General features: G+C 44.7%; 1 protein-coding gene across 4 annotated transcripts in view; it reads left to right on the top strand.

The window, feature by feature from the left end:
• The first annotated feature begins 12,976 nt into the window (after positions 1-12,976).
• The window catches only part of ITGA7 (integrin subunit alpha 7), a 229,684-nt gene continuing 220,520 nt past the window's right edge, over positions 12,977-22,140 (top strand). For 2 of the 4 annotated variants that reach the window (XM_075336951.1, XM_075336950.1), the window contains exon 1: positions 12,977-13,288. In XM_075336951.1, coding sequence (XP_075193066.1) covers positions 13,116-13,288 — 173 coding nt within the window. In that variant the 5' untranslated portion in view covers positions 12,977-13,115. The remainder of the gene's footprint in view (positions 13,289-22,140) is intronic. The other 2 variants (XM_075336949.1, XM_075336948.1) reach the window with 1 other exon arrangement.

Here is a 22,140-nt window from a genome sequence, read left to right as displayed (position 1 = left end):
CCACCTGTGGTATGTGGCCAAGGAATAGCTACCGCTGCAGAATGTTGCAGGCGGGGGGCGCTGCCGCTTCTCTGGGCCCGCTCGGATCTGGGTTCGCTGCTGCAGATCGAGTGGTGACCGGATCCGGGCTCGCACGGCCGTCCGTCCTCACAACCGTCGGAAAGGGGAATATTTACAGGGGGTTTGTTGTGTCGGTGATGCCACCCGTGGGTTGCGGTGAGGGATGGTGACACCGCCGCTGCCTGGTGATGGGGCGCCTGAGGCTGGTGTAGCGGGGCAGCAAGATGGGATCCCCTCCACAGGTAGGGGAGGTGTAGTCCCGGGGCCCGTGGTCGGTACACGGTAGTAATGGCTGCTGGAGGTGGCGTGCCGGGTTGGACCGGGGGTCAATGGTGTACTCACAGTTCAGTAATCTCACACAAGTCCAGTGGTAAACCAAGTTGCCAGTGACCGGCTGCCGTTGGAGGGTGTATTCGGGTCCCACACCCGGGTTAGTAAACAGGTGTCCTTTCCTCCTGCACTCTGTGTTTGTCTCTTCTGTCAGATGATTTCGCATGGAACGGAGAAGTTGACTCCTGGTACTGTGTATGTTTGGTTGCTGTGGCCCGCAAAATCTGACCCTTGAGATTTCTGTGGGTTCTGACAGACACCCCATACCCTCGCATTGGGCTTTCGTTTCGCTCTCTGGACTGCTGGAGAACAAGGCCTGAAACCTCGTCCTGTGCTGGTTGATTAACAAGGGGCATGCAACCTTCCTCGTCCTAGGGTCCAGGCACCCTGTCTGTGCATGGCCTCCGGACCAGATTCCCGCTGTCGGCACCTGCGGGCTACGACCCTGCCCCGGTCCACTTAAGCTCTCCTGCGACCGGATCTCCATCCCCTGTGGCCCTGTTCACTGTGTGCCACCTAGCCGGGTAGTCCAAGGGCCAATACCCCTGACTACACTTCACAGTCTGCACTTTACTACTGCTTGACTCAACTGTCAGAGCTGTTCTTTCCTTCAACTTCCACTTCACACTGTCAACTCTGTTCCCCTTGTGTTCCTGCCTCTGACACCTCAGGACCCCTAAGTAGGCATTCTCATCCACCTGATCCCGCCCACTGGTGTGTCCTTATTATCATAAGGGGGTGGCTAGGCTTTAAAGGCTGTGTGTTGTACCTGGATGTGGGTTTTTGGCGGTAACAAGGAGGGTGGACAACTTTTGTGACTACCTGGTTTTGCCAGGGCATCACACAGAATTCTTCATCAGGACGGGTGTTATGGCAGCCGGGATGGTGTCGCTTCCCACAGGCGGAGCGGGTCCCGGGTGGGATGAGGGGGGTTGGTAGTCCCTTGGAAGCGCCGAAGCGCGGGGCGACAGCATTTCTAAACAGAGTCTGAGTCAGCAACTGCGGTTCCAGGTTCTTTTACTCACTGCTTTAAAGCTGCACCTAGGTGCTGGTCTCTGCTGTCGTGGGCTCCGGTCAATCCCAAGCAAGTAAAGGGGCCACCACCAGTGTTTAAAGAGAGAAAGAGAGAGAGAGTGTCCTTTTCCTAGGATGTCCCCCTCCGTAGTTAGGAAACCGGGCTGAGCTCCCGCTCCAAGATCCGGGCCTAGTGAAGTCCAACAGTTTCAGTAGTGTCTTGTCAGAACTATGGTCCCGACTTGTCTGTCTGTATGAGTAAGTTGAGCCTACCTCTACCCCCAAGTGGAACCCGCCCCCCAGGTGGCTGGCTTCAGTGACTGGTGAAGTCCCATCCCTCGTGATGACCACCCCCCTGCCGGCCCTGAGCCATCCCCCCTGTGAGAAAGCTCCTAAGCTGTATGTAAATTGTGAATGTGGAACACCGGTGATTAACCCCCCCATTACCTGAGATAGGCATCACAGGCATCACACCTTACCTGAGGTGCAGTACCCTGTGGCGACCAGAGCCTCAGGGGCACCACATTCCCCTATGGCAAATGGCAGCACTCCCAGGCTGCAGCAAAAGATAGTTAACACCATAGTTTTTATATGCATACAGGTAAACAAATAATGCTCTTCCCTTTATGGGAGGCAGCAAAGACTTAAAACATTTCAAACTATTTTCAACACTACCGGTCACTGGTCATCAAAACATTTCAAGACAACAATTATCAGCAATTAGAAAACATTCTGAATAGTAAAAACATTAACAATTATTCTTGCTTAGGTGCTGGTGGTTCCAGAGGGCCGGTCCCGACCCCCTGGCTTGGCACGATCATTGGACATCCTCGAGCAAAATGTCTAGCCTTTTCACAGTGATGACAAATAGGTATTAAGACATCCACAGTACCAGGGGTAGACTTCCTCTCAGGGACTGCTCCAGGATAGCCCTCCATGATAGTCTGTTGCAGAGGTTGGATCGCGACTGCCTCAAGTGTCCTTCTACCGCGGCGCTCCGGGTGATAGAACTGCCAAGACTAAAGTCTGCTTTACATGAGTCGATCTATCGTGCGATAGCATGAGCGATCATACCCGCCCCTGTCGTTTTTGAATCACGGGCAAATCGCTGCCCGTGGCACACAAACTCGTTTAACCCCCGTCACACGTACTTACCTTCTGGACGACCTTGCTGTGGGCGATGAACGTCCACTTCCTGAAGGGCGAGGGACGTTCGGCGTCACAGCAACGTCACACAGCGACTGGCCAATAGAAGCGGAGGGGCGGAGATGTTTGGGATGTAAACATTCCGCCCACCTCCTTCCTTCCGCATAGCCGGTGGGTGCCCCGGGACGCAGGTAAGCTGTGTTTATCGTTCCCGTGGTGTCACACGGAGCAACGTGTGATGCCACGGAAACGATGAACAACCGGCACCATTTTAATTAAACAATTTTATGAAACCTAGCAACGAGTACACAACTCACGATTTGTGAGCGATACTGCGTCGCTAGGAGGTGTCACACGAGACGACATCATGTACGATGTCGGTTGTGCGTCACGAAAACCGTTACCCCGACGATGCATCGCACGATCTGTTGTCTCATGTAAAGCCCGCATAAATCCCTCCAGGACACGGGTAGACTGAAGGCATCATCTTTACTGCTGAAGCCAAGTGGGGTGTTACAGACAGGTCACAGGGCCCGTCCGCACCTTCACCCCAAGGCTGCAGTGTTGGCAAATCCTGACCTTCTTCCTTACTGGAGTAGTGCAGTATCACAGGCATTATGGTCGCAAGGGCTGGAACAACCCGGTCCCCTGCATCAACTGCCAAACCCTTTTCCTCCATCAGGTCACCCGAACTTGTGGATTCCACCTCTGACAGCGATTCCTGTCAAAAATCAAATCGCCACTGTAAATGCTCCCTCTGGATTAAATAAAGCTTGTTTTATACAAATATTACATCCCTCCCTTGATTCTGGGGTCTGATATATCATATATTCATCCTGAGAGTAGGTATTAGTGTCTATTATAATTACCCACCATCATGTGCATTAGGCCAGGGCAGGATCTGATCATAGTATAATGACCCTCGGCTCATACTTGCTGCAGAGCGGGAGCCAACGGTCATTAGCATATTGCATTGTATGCCATACCATCGTGTGAAACCAGCTTAACTGTCATTATATGAGTGGACGTAACCATGGATACCTGTGGTCCTGCAATGCCCTGCACATGAAGTAAGTGACAGTGAATCAGAAGAACTATACTACGTTTCTAATTGGAGGTATTTGATAATATTCCTATTACTACACCTACGGCATCTTTCACATGTCCGTGAAAATCACGCGCGTTTTTCACGGACGTGTCAAAGGTGCGTATTGCCCTCGGTGAGCCGTGTTTATAGCACACGTGTTCTCCGTGTGTTATCCGTGATAACACATGGAGAACGGGAACTTTCTACTCACTTGTCCCTGGTGTCGCTGTCCGTGGTGCTGATCTTCGGTCTCCGGTCCTGCCGACTCCCCGCTGCTGCCTCTTCCGGCCACAGCGAAGTGAATATGCAATGAGCAAAATGAGTGGCGGTCTGCAGCAAGTGACAGCAGCGGCAGAGACAGCAGGGCTGGAGGTGAGTAAAGTTTTTTTTTTTTCTCGCAGACACATGTGTTTTCTCTGGTGCGTGTCACACGGAACACATCCGTGTGGTCCGTTTGTGTTACGTGTGACCCATTTGCGTTCACCCGTGATGCCGGAGAAAAATGGACATGTCTAGGGCACACGTATGCTCCACACGTACACACGGTCCATGGCAGAATACGCACGAGAACGCAGACCCATTGATTTTAATGGGTCTATGTGTGCCCGTGTCTCCGGTACGTGAGAAAACTGACCAAACACATACCGGAGACACGGACGTGTGAAAGAGGCCTACTACATATTAGTATAGACTCTTGGAGATGGAAATAACCCTTTAATACTGGAAACCATGACACTGTGCTGGATCCGCCATAGATCAATACCACCATCGGACCAAGTTGACTTATTTGTGGTCTTTTGCTTTCTGTTGTTGTGTCTGTTTTAATTGGACAAAGAGCACACCGCGCAATTCTTCTCAGAAACTACGGAGAATTTGTAGCCGAGCCTCCATAATATGAACAGGACCTACGAAGGAATGAAGCACAAATTACCTGATGCATAAAACATGTTTTATTATCAATTGGGCACATATTTATTATATCGTAATGTCAGAGTGCTTCTTTAATGTAATCTGGCGATACAATGTCTATATATTTTTTGGACTGTGAGGAAGGCGGACAACACCGCCGAAACGCATAGTCCTATCTGCGTTTAGTTCCTGCAATAATCCTTTGTACCTGAGAATATTGGACCTTTGTATTTTAAGAATTTACCAATAAATCTGAAGAATTTTTAATCAGCACCCTGACGTTCTGACGTCTTTCCTGGATCCAATCCTTATGTTGAATGTCTACGAGTATATATATATATATTGTTTTGTTGCTTAAGGTAAAAATAAAGAGTGATGTACAAGACGTTTGAGTGGAATGTAATGCGGGACATCCTGACTGCAGTAACCCGACTCTGGCTGTGACCCCTCTCAATATAGCTCGTCTGGGACAAAAAGAAAGGACGGATCAGTGACTATTTTTGGCCATTTTCGTTTTTGATATTTGCGTCGTCTCTGGAAACATAAAACCAGCGATGGCTGTGAAATATAACACTAAGAGAATAATCTGATAAAATCTGCAGTGGCTGCGACTTCTATCACATCTATACCCACAACACGATCTGATTACATGGTGTTTTTATTTACATTATTCATGTTTTGCTTTTTTTAAGGCGTTTAAGGGTAAATTTCCCCAATCGCTTTGGCATACGATCCAGAAACATGACACATTAGCAGATGCTACATTTTGTAAAGTGGTTTTTGGGCTTTTAGGTGCAGCTGTAAATAAATCTATGTATTGATAATACAATAAAACATTTTTCTGTGCATCCTGTTTTATCTAACTGCAAATAATTACAGTAAACCTGATTTCTGGTCATCATCTGTGTCATCTAATGCCATTAAACATCCTATTATTCAACCATTTATTTTACTATACTGCATTATAAACTATGGCCACCAGGGGAAATAGAGAGCACAAAATACTAAAATCCGTTCTGTCGTTATGGACCTCGGTTAAACGTTTACTTATTTATTTTACTTGCTTACATAGTGCAAACCTATACAAGTTGGTAAAAAGTCGACGCGCCCCTATTATGGTGATGGGTAGTCACTGATACAATACAAGACCTAGAGAATCACTACACCATGCAATTACTTGATATAATCAGACTGACAAACATTTCAAAATAGGGGAAAAAAAATAACTAACAATGTGGTGAACTACAGCAATGATATATAGGAGCGTGCGGAATGGGTTTGGCCCTTCCCAAATTCATAATTTGAATTTAAAAATTATCAGCCTTAATATACATAACTCAAAAATCAGTAATTAATTAGTGACTAAATAATAATTGCTTAAAGGCTCAGTCACACACAACGACTTACCAGCGATCCCGAAAACGATGTGACCTGATAAAGATCGCTGGTAAGTCGCTGGGAGGTCGCTGATGAGATGTCACACAGTCAGACCTTACCAACGACGCAGAAATGATGGGCGACCTGTATATGAGGTCATTGTCAGGTGTCAAACACAGCGATGTGTCCTGCCCAGCAGGACATCACCTTTGAAGAAAATTGTCCGGACCCTTTGGCAACGATTAGCAATCTCACAACAGGGGCCTGATCGCTGGTAGGTGTCACATATAACGAGATCGCTGGCAAGATCATTGCTGCATCACAGAAACGGTGACGCAGCAAAGATCTCATTAGAGATCTCGTTGTGTGTGACGGGACCTTAAGCCAAGTGTCATGCAACTGGGATCTGATCCTGTGATCAGATCACAACTGCGAAGGAGAGGGCGGGACAAATCTCCCTATCTCCTCCATTGTCAGCTGATGCGATTATCACACTGCACTCGGATGTCATCAGGGGGAAGTCCAATGTTTCACTCGCACCCATAGACTTAAGGTACCGTCACACTAAGTAACATCTCTAGCAACATCGCTGCTGAGGCACAACTTGCTAGCGATATTGCTGTGTGTGACATCCAGCAACAACCTGGCCCCTGCTGTGAGGTCGTTGGTTGTTGCTGAATGTCCTGGACCATTTTTTAGTTGTTGCTCTCCCGCTGTGAAGCGCACATCGCTCTGTGTGACAGCGAGAGAGCAACAACTGAATGTGCAGTGAGCAGGGAGCCGGCTTCTGCGGACGCTGGTAACCAATGTAAATATTGGGTAACCAAGAAGCCCTTTCCTTGGTTACCCGATATTTACCTTCGTTACCAGCGTCCGCTGCTCTCACACTGCCAGTGCCGGCTCCCTGCACACGTAGCTGGAGTACACATCGGGTAATTAACCTGATGTGTACTGTGGCTAGGAGTGCAGGTAACAGGGAGCCGGCACTGGCAGTGTGAGAGCGGTGGATGCTGGTAACGAAGGTAAATATCGGGTAACCAAGGGAAGGGCTTCTTGGTTACCCAATGTTTACCGTGGTTACCTGCGTCCGCAGAAGCCGGCTCCCTGCTGCCTGCAGACGTAGCAGAGTACACATCGGGTAATTAACCTGATGTGTACTGTGGCTATGTGTGCAGGGAACAGGGAGCCAGCACTAGCAGTGTGAGAGCAGTGGACGCTGGTAACAAAGGTAAATATCGGGTAACCAAGGGAAGGGCTTCTTGGTTACCCGATGTTTACCGTGGTTACCAGCGTCCGCAGAAGCCGGCTCCCTGCTGCCTGCAGACGTAGCAGAGTACACATCGGGTAATTAACCCGATGTGTACTGTGGCTAGGTGTGCAGGGAGCCAGCGCTACGCGGTGTGCGCTGGTAACCAAGGTAAATATTGGGTTGGTTACCCGATATTTACCTTAGTTACCAAGCGCAGTATGCTTCCACATGTAGCGATGCTCCAGCGATCCCTGCCAGGTCAGGTTGCTGGTGGGATCGCTGGAGCATCGCTTAGTGTGACATCTCACCAGCGACCTCCTAGCAACTTACCAGCGATCCCTATCAGGTTGTATCATTGTTGGGATCGCTGATAAGTTGTTTAGTGTGACTGGGCCTTTATATGGGTGTGAGTGATACGGCTCTTGCTGACAATAGCAGCATGCTGTGATTTTTCTCGCGCTGCACTCATCCGTTCCATATGCTCGTGTGAGTGTACCCTAAAGAGGACATCCGGGATTTATAAAAAGTGCTTTGTAGATTTCAAATATGTATACTTTTATCTAAGGGGCTAAAAAAAAAATCCGATGTTTGTCTAAAAAAAAAAAAAAAAAGAGTAGTGCTTTTGGCGACATTTTCTGAGACCCGTAGCGTTCTCATTTTTCGGGATCTTGCCACGTCATGTACCAATCAGATTAATTGATTTTATATTTTGGTAGATCGGACATTTCTGATCTTGGCGATACCAAATATGTGTATATTTTTTATCTGTATATTTTCAACGGGGCTTATGGGGGTGATTTGAATTTTTAGGTTTTTTTAATTTTTTTTCAGATTTTTAAAAACTTTTTTTACTTTTTTTTAGTTTAATACTCCACCTAACGGACTTTATGGATCAGCAATCTGATTGCTTGTTAATTTCTGTTGCTCAGAGCCGCACAGCTCTGATCAGCTAAAATGCAGCATTCCTGTGTGAGCCGGCACTCTGTCAGCTCTCACAGAAAATACGCCATAGTCGTGTCAGGGGTGATTACACGACCCTGAGCTACCATGGCAACTATTGTGTTCCCGTGATCATGTGACGGGGCGTCCGATGGTGGCAGGGAACGGTGCGTTCTGTGCCGCAGCTATATAAATTGCGCTGTCACATTTTGATAGCACGATCTAAGTGGCAAGCAGACGCAGGTGGATCGCGGATCAACCCACACCTGTTAGCCCCACATGTCTGCTATTCAAATCAGCAGACATGAGCGGGGATCACCGCCTGCTCACTGCAGCAGCCAGCGGTGATTACCGCGACATGACCAATTAAATTAGGTTTAAATGTTAAATGTATTTTTCATTTTTTTTTAACATTTTAGACACAATGTCTTTTTTCCAAATTGCGATCTTTATTTAAATTAAGAAATATAAATCTTACAATTTTCACATTGGCCACCTGGCCTTTTTTAGACTCTAACTTCCGCACTGTGTCAGCGAAGAACGGCGCCCAGCACAATAGGCAGGTAGGTAACAACTACCTGCATGTTAATGCTTAGGTACATTTTATTTTTTTTAAGTCCAGATATAACCTTTAATGTATTATATATTTAATGTTAATTCTGGTGCAGAATTCCTTTGACGCAAAAAATATGTGTAATGGAAATTGCCATAGTGAGCTGGCGAGGCCCGGCCGTGCTTACACACGGAGCTGCCGCTGATGCTGAGTGGCACATTCCTGGATAATATTCAGCACTGTTTGTGTGCTCATATCTAAGTGCGTTCTCTGAAGATCACTTCTCCCTCTACTGTCAGAATCTTATCTAAGATATTTCTGGCAAGGTTGGAGTAAGCTGCTATAATCAGAGGGCCGCCTTATGCACCATTCCAGCAGCTGCTCCTGCCAGTTAATCACCAGTGGCTCCTGCTTACGACATCCTCATTTAAACCAGCATGCTGACTGAATCCCAGAATATGCAGTGTGACCGGGAATTGTACTGAGATCACCAGCAGTGACTAAATAATTGTAAAATATATTAATAACCCTAACATAATGCTACATACATCCAGATATAATGTACTGGTTGTCACAGTTGTCAGACTTACCCTAACAGCTTACCTGTGCTATCACAACCTAGTATCACAGTAAAAGCCCGCATACACATTAGACCAACGTCAGCAGAACCCGCAGATATCTGCACCTCTAATTTTAAACAATTGATCCTTTTGTTCTTGACAAGATAAGCTACCACCAAAACAGTCTGACCGGAGCTCTGTCAGGGAGAGCACAAGAATGCTTAGCAGAGCATGCGCTCCTGTGTATGGAGGAGTCAGGAGAGACAACTGATGGCCAAATAATCAGGGTGTCAGGAGAGACAACTGATGGCCAAACGATCAGGGAGTTGAGAGAGACAACTGATGGCCAAACAATCAAGGAGTCTGGAAAGATTACTGATTGGCCAAACGATCAGGGAGTTGGGAGAGACAACTGATGGCCAAACGATCAGGAAGTCAGTAAAGACAACTGATGGCCAAACTATTGAGGAGTTGGGAGAGACAACTGATGGCCAAACGATCAGAGAGTCGAGAGAGACAACTGATGGCCAAACGATCAGGAAGTCAGTAGAGACAACTGATGGCCAAACTATTGAGGAGTTGGGAGAGACAACTGATGGCCAAACGATCAGGGAGTCGAGAGAGACAACTGATGGCCAAACGATCAGGAAGTCAGTAGAGAGACAACTGATGGCCAAACGATCAGGAAGTCAGTAGAGAGACAACTGATGGCCAAACGATCAGGAAGTCAGTAGAGAGACAACTGATGGCCAAACGATCAGGGAATTGGGAGAGATGACTGATATCCAAACGATCAGGGAGTTGGGAGAGATGACTGATATCCAAACGATCACGGAGTCGGGAGAGACAACTGATCGCCAAATGATCAGGGAGTTGGGAGAGAAAACTGATGATCAAACGCTCACCCGAAACATTCTTGAGCAATAGCTGTCTATTGTGTATGAGTCCCCTAATTCTAGGACTGTATGGAGATTTTTGGTTGCTTGTGAGTTACTGTAGCTACTACCTTGTTGCCAATAGGCAAAAATGTTGGTCATTTCATGGTAAGAACATAATATTTATTTTACATAAAGGGGAACACAAACTCATAGTGTTCACCGCACCCTAAAACTAATAATACACAAGAGATAATGATTGGTAATCGTTAGCCTGATCGATCGTACAAACGATCTGGTAATGATAATGCCTGACTAAACTGGCAGATCAGGCAGAGAGTTAAATCACCAGACAACCAGGGCGGAAAAATATCCATCCCGGCAATTGATACTTTTGCCAGATCATAGTCTGCCGTCAGCCATCACGTTTGATCCTATATAATTCACAAATGATTTGTAGATGTTTGTAATCACTGTACGTAACCGAAAAGTGATTGGATGAATCAAAGCGGGATTTCACAGGTGAGGACTTTTTTTTCATATTCTGCAGTTATTGTTTTTTACTCCTATACAGTCACTTTAAATATTTTTTTCTTTTAGTGGAGTGACCACAAAGTCTGTATGGGGTAATGAATCAATTGTATCACTAACACCTCTGCAATTTTATATTAATGGATTAATTATTATTATTATTATTATTATTTATTTATTATCTATGAAACAAGTCACACAAGAACAGCGCACATAAGCACAGTGTACACATCGTACATATCACACAAACATAGTGCACACATCGTGACGTCACACAAGCACAGAGAATACATTATAGACATCCCACCATCGCAACGCACACATCAGACACGTCCCACAAGCACAGCGCATGGATCTATGATTTTTTTTTTAAGCTGCACAAACTTACACAAATTAAATGGAACTTGTCAGTTCCAGAAACACTATTTACTTGCAAATATAGGGTTAATCTGCAGGTAAATGGAGTTAAAATTGTGCAAGGCGGCCTTACTGAGGCAGCAGCTACAGGGAGAAAATAAACTTTTATCTTCCCTATGGTGGCCCACTTCCAATAATGCATTGGGCTGGTACATGTAGCGCACTGTAATGAATTCCCAGCACTTTGATTGACAGGGGAAACACACACTGCACATGCAAGCAGCAAGCAACTGTCAATAAACGTGCAGGGAGTGACTACTGTGAGTGTAACCGCTCCCTGCACGCCACTATAACTGAAAGGGGCAGGCTACAGGGAGGATATAAGGTCATTTTCTCCCTGTAGCCATGCTTCCAGTAAGGCAGGTACGATTTTAATACTATTTAAATGCATATTACCCCTGTATCCACAGGTAAATAGTTTTCTGCATATGACAAGTTCCTTTAATTCTGTTATTATTATTTTACAGTTCACAGTGAATGCAGCTATTGTTATTCATATGTTGGAATAGCTGTTGGAATAGATCACTTAAAATCCTAATTGTTTATTGTAGTTTTCCAATGTGTCTCTAAAAATGTTTGTCTGTGTGTACTTTATCCAAATGATTTATCCAAATCATCCATCTATTCATCCCATCCCATCCCATCCATTCATCCATCCATCCATCTGTCCATTCATCCATCCGTCAATCCATCTATCCATTCAAGCTATCATCCATCTGACCATTCAGTCCATCTGTCTATCCATTCAATCCATTCATCCATTCAATCCATTCATCCATTCAATCCATCCGTCCGTCCATTCAATCCTCCATCCATCCATCCATCTGTCCATTCAATCCATCTGGCCATCCATCCGTTCTTCCATTCAATCCATCTGGCCATTCCATCCATCCATCTGTCCATTCAATCCATCCGGCCATTCATCCATCTGTCCATTCAATCCATCCGGCCATCCATCTGTCCATTCAATCCATCCGGCCATCCATCTGTCCATTCAATCCATCTGGCCATCAATCCGTTCTTCCATTCAATCTATCTGTCCATTCCATCCCTCCATCTGTCCATTCAATCCATCCGGCCATCCATCCATCTGTCCATTCAATCCATCCGGCCATCCATCCATTCTTCCATTTAATCCATCCGTCCATTCAATCCATCCATTCGTCGGTCCATTCAATCCATCCATCCATCCGTCCATCCAATCCATCCATCCATCCATCCATCCATCCGTCCATCCATCCGTCCATCCATCCGTCCATCCATCCGTCCATTCAATCCATCCATTCGTCCATTCAATCCATCCGTCCGTCCATCATCTGTCCATTCAATCCATCCGTTCCTCCATCCATCTGTCCATTCAATCCATCTGTCCATTCAATCCATTTTTCCTTCTGTCCAGCCATGCTTCCTACCTCATCCATCCATCCATCCATCCATCCATCCATCCATCCTTTTAATTCATCCATCCAATCTATCCATACACCCATCCATCCTTCCATCTGTCTATTCAATCCATCCATCCATCTCCATCCATCCATCCATCCATCCATCCATCCATGCATCCATCCATCCATCCATTCTTTAAATTCATCCATCCAATCCATCCAGCCACCCATCCATCCTTCCATCTGTCTATTCAATCCATCCATCCATCCATCCATCCATCCATCCATCCTTTTAATTCATCCATCTAATCCATCCAGCCACCCATCCATCCTTCTATCTGTCTACTCCATCCATCCATCCATCCATCCTTCCATCCATCCTTCCATCCATCCATTCATCCATCCATCCTAGAGGCAGAGCAGACCATGACCTCACTGCTGCGGATACCTGTGTGGCTCTGACGTCATGCTGTGACATCAGCAGTGGTGGTATCAGCAGGAGGCGGCTCCTGTGCTCCTCATCCACCTGCTCCCGGTCCTGCCCCCTGTGTGCTCCGCCCGCTCTCAGCCTGCTCTGCCTTATCTGTGTGCCGGCTGGGTGACGGCAGCGGGCACGGTGGAGCAGTCCGGGTGACCTTGCCCCGGGGCTGGCAGGAGGGGTTGTCCCTCACACACTCTGCAGCATGCCGGCAGCCTGGGCAGCGCTCATCACCCTGTGCCAGCTCATGTCCGGGGACCTGGTCAGGGGCTTTAATCTGGATGTCACACACACGCTCATCAAGGAAGGGGACAAGGGCAGCTTATTTGGATTTTCTGTCGCCCTGCACAAGCAGCTGAGACCGGAGCCCCTGAACTGGTGAGTGCCCCCTGCCCTGTGCAGGAAAGTTTACAGGACAGTGCCTGGGATCCTACTGCCTGGCATAATGGGTATGGCAGTGGGTATATGTATATTTATACCGCAATTACTCCAGAGTCCGTATTCATTACTGTAGGTGAATGGGATGAGTTTTCTATATAAAATATTTTCCATCATTGAACATTAAATGCAGAGATCACCCACAATGATGGAGGCATCAGACTAGATTGGAAGTTTTGTAAGCAGATCAGATCTTTTACCAATCTGCCAGTTCCAATCATCACGTCATTGACACAGAAATTATTGTCACCGTAATGTATAGGTGGTGGCAAATTTTAAGGTCATCGCCATCAGTCACATTGCTGTCAGTCATGTCGCAGTCAGTCACCTCGCCGTCAGTGATATCGCCGTCAGTCACTTTGCTGTCAGTTACATCGCCGTCAATCAAATCGCCGTCAATCACATCGCTGTCAGTCACTTCGCCATCAGTCACATCGCCGTCAGTCACTTCGCCGTCAGTCACATCGCCGTCAGTCACTTCGCCGTCAGTCACATCGCCGTCAGTCACTTCGCCGTCAGTCACTTCGCCGTCAGTCACATCGCCGTCAGTCACTTCGCCGTCAGTCACATCGCCGTCAGTCACATCGCCGTCAGTCACTTCGCCGTCAGTCACTTCACCGTCAGTCACTTTGCTGTCAGTCACATCGCCGTCAGTCACTTCGCCATCAGTCACATCGCCGTCAGTCACTTCCTGCACTTATAGTAGTCGATAAATGCTATAATGTACTCAGGGCCAATATAAGATCTTTGCGTGTATAAGGCATAGGTCGTAAAAATAGAGGGATATACTGCGCTCACCACGTCTGCATTTATACCCCCACCACACCTCCCCCAGTGTACAGTAGTTTGTGATCACCTCTCGGACTTGGATAAAGTAATCCAATGCACCCAATGGTGGAAAAGTGGGGATCCTCTTTATTGCACATGTGCCGTAGTACAAAAGCCATAAAATCGCTTGTGTTTACTCACAGGCAACGCGTTTCGGACATCAGTTATTTTTCGAGTCTAAGACTTTTTTCATATCTGCAGCATGTCAATCCTCTCAGCGGTTTTAGCACCGTTTTTCACCTATTCAATAAATGAGGAAAAAACCCACAAGGAAAACCACATCAAAAACACAAGCAAAAGGCCACAAAAACCCGTAAAGAAATGCCAACACTGATTATTGCTGCAGAAAAATCTGCTGCAAATACTCAACATGTGCATATAGCGTTAATGTCCCCTCACCGGAGGCGGCCTCCAATTACTGGACACCGAAGCCTCATGCAGGGACACACTTAAAGCACCACTACAGTGTTGTTTGTTTTTCTTCTCTGTAGTGGTGTTATACGGCTGTGTGCACACACTGCGTTTTCATCAGGCTTTTTTAGATGCATTTTTTTAGTGCAGTTTTGTCATAAAACTGTAAGCAAGTCCTTATGCCTGCAAAGTTGACTGTTACATTTTTTTTTTCTTGCAAATTTGTTGCAGAAAATAATATGCACCATGTCAATTCTTTTTGCATTTTTTGCCTGCTTTTTTCACCATTGAAAGCAATGAAAAACGCAGCAAAAACACTTGCCATAAATTTCTGCAACCGAATATTCCACATAGCTGAAATGTAAGATCCCCGCCCCATGTCTTCTACTCACCTTCCAGCATTTTCATACTTTTTCCGACGCCGCGCCGGTCACACGGTGCCATCTTATGCCCACAACTTCTGATTGGCCAGAAGTCAGAAGCTATGTCACAGGCGCTCAATTCAACTCTATGAAAGCCAGAACGAGGCTCCCATAGATATGCATTGAGGAGTGACCTTCGGCGCCCTCCATAAAACAGTGGAGCTCCGGGCTAGTCACTTTTCAGCGCAGACCGAGCGGAGCAATGCTGGAAAAGCGTGAAGGTGACAGAAAGTGAGTGTAGGAGAGGGCTCAGGGGACATTACATTAAGGCTAAGGACACACGGGCATTTAGCGAGAGCAGTGGATGTGTTATGCTAATGACCTTCGGCTTCTGCTCTGCTGCAAGAATAAGCCGAGTGTCATTATACTGTGATGCAATCCTACCATCAGATCACAGCTGCGGAGGGGAAGGCGGGAGCTGTGGAGGAGAGGGAGGAACTAATCTCCCTGTCTTCCCCATTATCAGCTGATGCGATTATTGCACTGCACTCCAGTGTAATGCGAGTGCAGTGTGATGGTTCTCTCGCACCCATAGACATCTATGGGTGCTAGTGAAAACGAATTGGATTCCACCCACAGCATGCTGCGATTGTTTTCTCAGTCCGAGTAGGTCTGAGAAAAACCAAAATCACTCATGGGAGCTGCCCCATAGAGTAACATTGGTCCGAGTGGAATGCGATTTTTTATCGCATTACACTTGCTCCATTTTACTCGCCATTTGTCCAAACCCTTAAAGCAACACTACAGAGGTCCAATAAAAAAAAAACACTGTAGAAGTGCTTTACTGGGGAACAATTTGGTGAATTTATTTATTTTACTTATATAGCAAAATAATATACAAAAACACTAATAAAAACATATTTAGCATTTTTTCATTGCAGAGACTATCTGCAGTAAGGTCCAGAAATATTTGGACCGTGGCCGAATCTTTGTGATTTGACCTCTACATGGCGCTATCTTTTATTTAAAATTAAGCAACTGAGATACAATTGAAGTGGAAACTTTCGAGAATGAATACGGCTATGTTCACACAGGGCGTTTTTGGTCAGGTTTTTTCTGCAGCAAAGCCTCATCTTTTGCCAGGAAATAGCCTGCAGTTTTACACATCCTTTTTGTTTTGTATGGGTGAAAAAACACAGGAAAATTGCAGTAAAACTGGGGTAAAACTGCGTCAAAAATTGTGCAAAGAATAGACATGCTCATTCTTTAAAAAACGGAGCAAAAACCAAGATGGTTGACAAAACAGTCAGGAAAAAAATGCAGGTGTCTTGTGTGTTCATGAGATTTCAAGAATCACATAGGCTTTGCTGGGACTGTGAAGACAGAGTTTTATTAGCAGGAATTTTCATAAAACCAAGGCAAAAACCGTGCTAAAAACGCCCTGTGAGAGCATAGCCTTAAAGGGGTTGATCAAAATTATCCTGTGAAACATTTCAGGGGCTCGAAAGTAATTGGATAAAGTAATTTTACTATGAATAAATTGTTCATTTTTACTACTTTGTAGAGAATCCTTTGCAGGTAATGACTGCCTGAAGTCTGGAAGCCATGGACATCACTAAATGCTGGGTTTTCTCCTATCTGATGCTTTGTCGGCCTTTATTGCAGCTGACTTCAGTTATTGCTTTTTGTGGGTCTTTCTCCCTTACATTTTGTTTTAAAGGGTTTGTACACTGGACAACCCCTTTAAGCACATAAAATGCATGCCTAATGGGGTTGAGATCTGGTAATTGACTCGGCCATTGCAGAATATTCCACTTCTATGACTTAAAAAACTCTTGGGTTGATCTTGCAGTATGTTTTGAGTCATTGTCACTCTGTTCTATGAAGCGTCGTCTAATCAACCTTGCTGCCTTTGGTTGAATTTGATCAAAAAGTACAGCCCTGTACACTTCAGAATTCATCCGGCTGCTTCTGTCTTCAGTCACATCATCAATAAACCCTAGTGACCCAGTGCCATTAGAAGCCATGCATGCCCGGCCATTACACGGCCTCCACCTTGTTTTACAGAGGATGTGGTGTACTTTGGATCAAGAACTGCTCCAAGCCTTCTCCATACTTTCTTATTCCCATCAGTCTGGTACAGGTTTATGTTGGTTTCATATGTCCAAAGAATGCTGTTCCACAACTGAGCTGACTTCTCTACATATTTTTTGGCAAAGTCTAATCTGGCCTTTCTATCCTTAAGGCTGATTAATGGTTTGCACCTTGTGGTGAACCCTCTGTATTGGCTCACATGAAATCTCCTCTTTATGGTAGACATTGACACGGTAACACTTACTTCCTGGAGAGTGTTCTTCACTTGCGTGGATGTTATGAAGGAGTTTTTCTTCACCATGTAAAGAATTCTGCTATCATCCACCACTGTTGCCTTCCCTGGATGTCCGGGCCTTTTTGAGTTACCAAACTCACCAGTGCTCTTTTTTTTTTGCAGAATGTACCAAACTGTTAATTTGGCCATTCCTAACATTTCTGCTATCTATCTGATGGATTTCTATTTTTTTCCAGCCTAATTATGGTCTGTTTCTCTTTCATTGAGAGCTCATGTTGTGCGTTCTCAGCACCAGCTTGCAAATGCCATACCTGGAATCAGCTCCAGACCTTTTACCTGCTTAATTGATGACAGATTAATAAGGAAATAGCCCATGCAGCCCATTAAAGAGCTTTTCTCCAAGTACATTTGTTCCCTTGAAAAAGAGGCAGCTACATATTAAAGAGCTGTAATTCCTAAACCCTTACTCCAATTAGCTTGTGAACACCCTCAAATTAAAGCTGAGAGTCTGCACTTTAAGCCTAAAGTGATTACATAACTGTAGCTTTAATATGTTTTGGTAAACAGCTAAAATGCCCAAACTTGTGTCACTGTGTATATGTACATATTGAAGCTGTCAGTAAGTATTCTCTCTTATAAATAAACATTACACCCAAAACCAAATTTCATAGTAACATAATAGTTCAGACCAATAGTGAGATACAGAGCGGCCATTTACCAAATAACCTGAAAGAAATCAATAATGGTACATGATGTTGTATTTAATATTTATAGCATCTGCAGCTCTGGTTTTTACTGCAAATATCCAGTGCGCTTCTCTTTCATAATAAGCAGTTTTTTTTATTTTCACCGCTACTGTTTTTTTTTCTATCCCTACTAGGATAGATGATAGTTTATAATCGTGCAATAGTTCATAGAATACTATGTTTGAGAATACATCCTTATGGTAGACATTGTATGGCAGCTCTACTAGTCAGCCTTATAGCTGTCTCCTTAAAGGGTTATTAAAAAAAAAATCAAATTATTCCCTATTTACAGGATAGGTGATGATAACGTGCTGATCACTAGGGGTCCGACCTCTGGGAACCCCAGTGATCCTGAGATCATGGATCTGCAGCCCCGTACTGAATGGAGTGGAGGTTCACATGCTTAGTTTCCACTCCATTCATTGTCTAAGTGGCTTCTGTCCTGTTCTTGGGCTTCCATCGGCCCGATCTTGGGTTCGCTGTGGGTTCCACCAGTTGTATCCTTAGTGATCACCCACTGATTCCCATCATGTGGATAGGAGATACTATGATTTTTTGGGGATTACCCTTTTAGATAAATATATTACGGGATCCCACCCTGGCCCACCATCACATAGCCGTACTGAACTATCTATAGCATTTTGTTGCAGCCTGTAAAAATACACTTCACATGTCACATCAGCATTTTTCAGTCATATGTGACAGCTCAGAATTTTCCGAAGGATGCCTTGACTACAGGATGGATGGAGTTAAATCACCCTAGGGCCACAAACACTCAGCACTAAGTATCAAAGGTATTGATTGACAGTGGAGCTGCTATACCCAATTGTGCATAGCTCTACACCACTATACCGTGCGTTCACCCATATCCTGTCCATCGCCATTAACTTGAGAACGGCGGCAGCTATAGGCATAGAAGTGGTGTCTAGGTATAGTAAAGTAGCCATGCGCTACGCAATGAGACCACCTATAGTGCCACCTGGTGGAAAACAACAGAGTTAGCATTTTTATCTTGAAAACTGAACGAGATAGAGAAAAAAAGTGAATTACAAAGTTGTAGGGCATCATCAATTCAATACGAATCGACACCTTGCATATAGAAATGCTATACTGTATATGCATGTATAGGACAGAGAAGTAGAAAAAGTGTCATGGGAAACCAATATCAAAAGGATTCAGGACACATCAAAGGGTGCAATCAGCCTTATTGAATGTTCAAACTGCAAATCTCAGCCTTTTATTTCTGAAGTGCCTTTCATTGTAAATACATAGCAACCGTATCACCAGTAAAAACCCACTTTGTCAGTATACACTAACAATAAGTTCACACGGTTCAGATTTCAAATCTTCATCTACAACAATCTGCATCACTTGTGAGTGGGATTTCTGGGTGGATTTCCAGCTTCTGGGTAAAAATGCATAAAATTGATACTATGCATTTTATATGGAAATGTGGAGGATTAGCACAATTGAATGACAATATGGCTAATCTTCATATGTATCTGCTAGAAAGTGCGATCTGGACTCCGTTTGATTACCATGATCTCTGCTCCTGTACCCCAAATATCAAGAAGGCTTCTAATTCCTTCTTAAAAGCGTCATGTTCTTTGTACGATGTTTTGCCATGGATAGGATTGCACTTCTATCTCTCGAGCATGAACAGACCAGAGTAGTTCAGCCAGCATCAATGTGGAATGAATAACATCCCAAAATCTCCCTGTGGAATGTATAACAAGGCCATGGAAAGGAACATACTTCTTGATATCAGAGGTGGTCGATATCTGTTTTGCCTTTACAAGACTTGGCATGTCTACTTATATTATTTGTTGTATCTTATCTCTGGAATGATGTGCTGTCTGCCTTATATATCTTGGTATGTAAAACCGGACCGCTCTATGGATGGAAATGCTTATAATGGATTCTGTAAAGGTAGAAGGACACGTTTGAAAATTAGTAACTTTCTATCTATCCACATATAAAGCTGGTCCTTTAGCCGACAGCTCTCTCCCAAAACACCCGTACATGTGCATGCTCAATTCAGCTGAACATGCACGTGTTCTATATAAGGAGAAGTCGGGTGTTCCCGAGGTGAGAGGACAAACTAGGACAACCCAATCCGAGTATTATAAGGCCGGAGTCACACTTGTGAGAGACTCTTGCAAGTCTTGCATCACATCACCCGACATGGCCTCTAGCACTCCGGACAGGAGCATCTCAGCTGCATAGAAATACATGCAGCTGACCTGCTCCTGAGGAGAGTGTGTGGCCATGCCGGGGGATTTGATGTGAGACTCGCGCGAGTCTCTCGCAAGTGTGACTCCAGCCTAAGGCTATGTGTCCACGGTAGAAAGTACCTGCGGATTTTTCTACATGAAAATCCGCGACTTTCGCGGCAAATCCGCACCTTATTTTTGCCGTGGATTTACCACGGATTTACCGCGGAATTGCCGCGGATTTTGATGCGGATTTTTTTTTTCCCCCATTCTATAGCCAAAATCCGCACCAAAATCCGCAACAATAATTGACATGCTGCAGATTTTTCCGGATCAAAATCCGCGGCAAATCCGCCGCGGAAAAATCCGCAGCATGGACACAGCATTTCCAAAATGCCATTGAAATGGCTTGGAAGTGCCGCTGCTGCAGATTTTCAGAAAATCCGCGGTAAATCCGCGGCAAATCCGCGGCAAAATCCGCAGCGTGGGCACATAGCCTAAGGCTGCGTTCCCACAATGAATATTTGGTGAGTTTTTGATGTTACAGATTTTCTGCACCTATTAGGTAAATTAAATTACTTGCGTTTTTTTCATTGCATTTTTTTTTATCACGACTGAACTGGCTTTCAAAACTATTGAAGAAAAATCCACAGCCTTATGAACAGCAATATGGATTCCTAAGTGAACACAATAAGTCAATTTGCAGTTAGTGTTAATGCAGATTTCTCCTTGGAATATGCTGCACAAAAAGATGCAGTGTGAACATACCTCTACTCACACGTGGAAGATTTAATGCAGAAATTCCTGCATTTGTTTCATCAAAGTATATACAGTATGTGCTTCAGGCCAAGAAAAAACATCCAGATGAATGGACCTGATTTTTGGATACATGTGTACATAGCCGTGGATAGGCAGCTGGAAGACTATGGTTATCTTCGTAGTGATCTGATCTAATCTGAATAATCTAGATTTTCTTTGCAGTGTATTATTTTTTGACACTTCATTGTAATTTTGGTATTAGGAGCATTGTAAACACACCACAATATTCACCATACTTTACAATATAACGTGATTTGCAGTAAAGACGTGAACCAGATATTGTGGCTAAAAAGATTTTAAAATAAAATGTTCATTGAATCCACAGGTTGGTCGACGACTTCTGATTCTGTTCAAACCTTTATTTTGAAGCTACAGGCTGAGAATGGAACTAAAATATAAGACCTGGCAGAAAGAAGGTGTGAAGGCGGCCGGGTATGAAGCCGCTTATATCACTCCACCCCTGGATTTTTAGCTTTTCCAGAATCATTCACATACTTCTGAGTTTATTGATGTCCAAGCTTAGCGCGATACATGGGCATGTAAGGGACACATTAATGTGACGTCTGGTTACAGATGAGAATTGGTTACTTTTCTGACACGTTAGTATTCTGGAGAAATTCAGCTACATTCATACTGTCTTCTTACTTTAGAGCATCCTATTACTTTAGAGCATCTTATTACTTTAGAGCATCTTATTACTTTAGAGCATCTTGTTACTTTAGAGCATCTTGTTACTTTAGAGCGTCCTATTACTTTAGAGCATCTTATTACTTTAGAGCATCTTATTACTTTAGAGTGTCCTATTATTTTAGAGCGTCTTGTTACTTTAGAGCATCTTGTTTAGAGCATCTTGTTTAGAGCATCTTATTACTTTAGAGCATCTTATTACTTTAGAGCGTCTTATTACTTTAGAGCGTCCTATTATTTTAGAGCGTCTTATTACTTTAGAGCGTCTTATTACTTTAGAGCGTCTTATTACTTTACAGCGTTATATTTTGCTACTATGTAGGACAGTCAATTATTCCGTAAACACTGGTATAGTCTTGGTTTTTTTTAAGGATTTATTTAGCAGGGTTTTCCAGGA

The sequence above is a fragment of the Anomaloglossus baeobatrachus genome, chromosome 2, assembly GCF_048569485.1.
Source record: "Anomaloglossus baeobatrachus isolate aAnoBae1 chromosome 2, aAnoBae1.hap1, whole genome shotgun sequence".
Classification (NCBI taxonomy): Eukaryota; Metazoa; Chordata; class Amphibia; order Anura; family Aromobatidae; genus Anomaloglossus; species Anomaloglossus baeobatrachus.
Note: the sequence above shows the minus strand (reverse complement) of the source record. Positions and strands in the feature narration are given on the sequence as shown.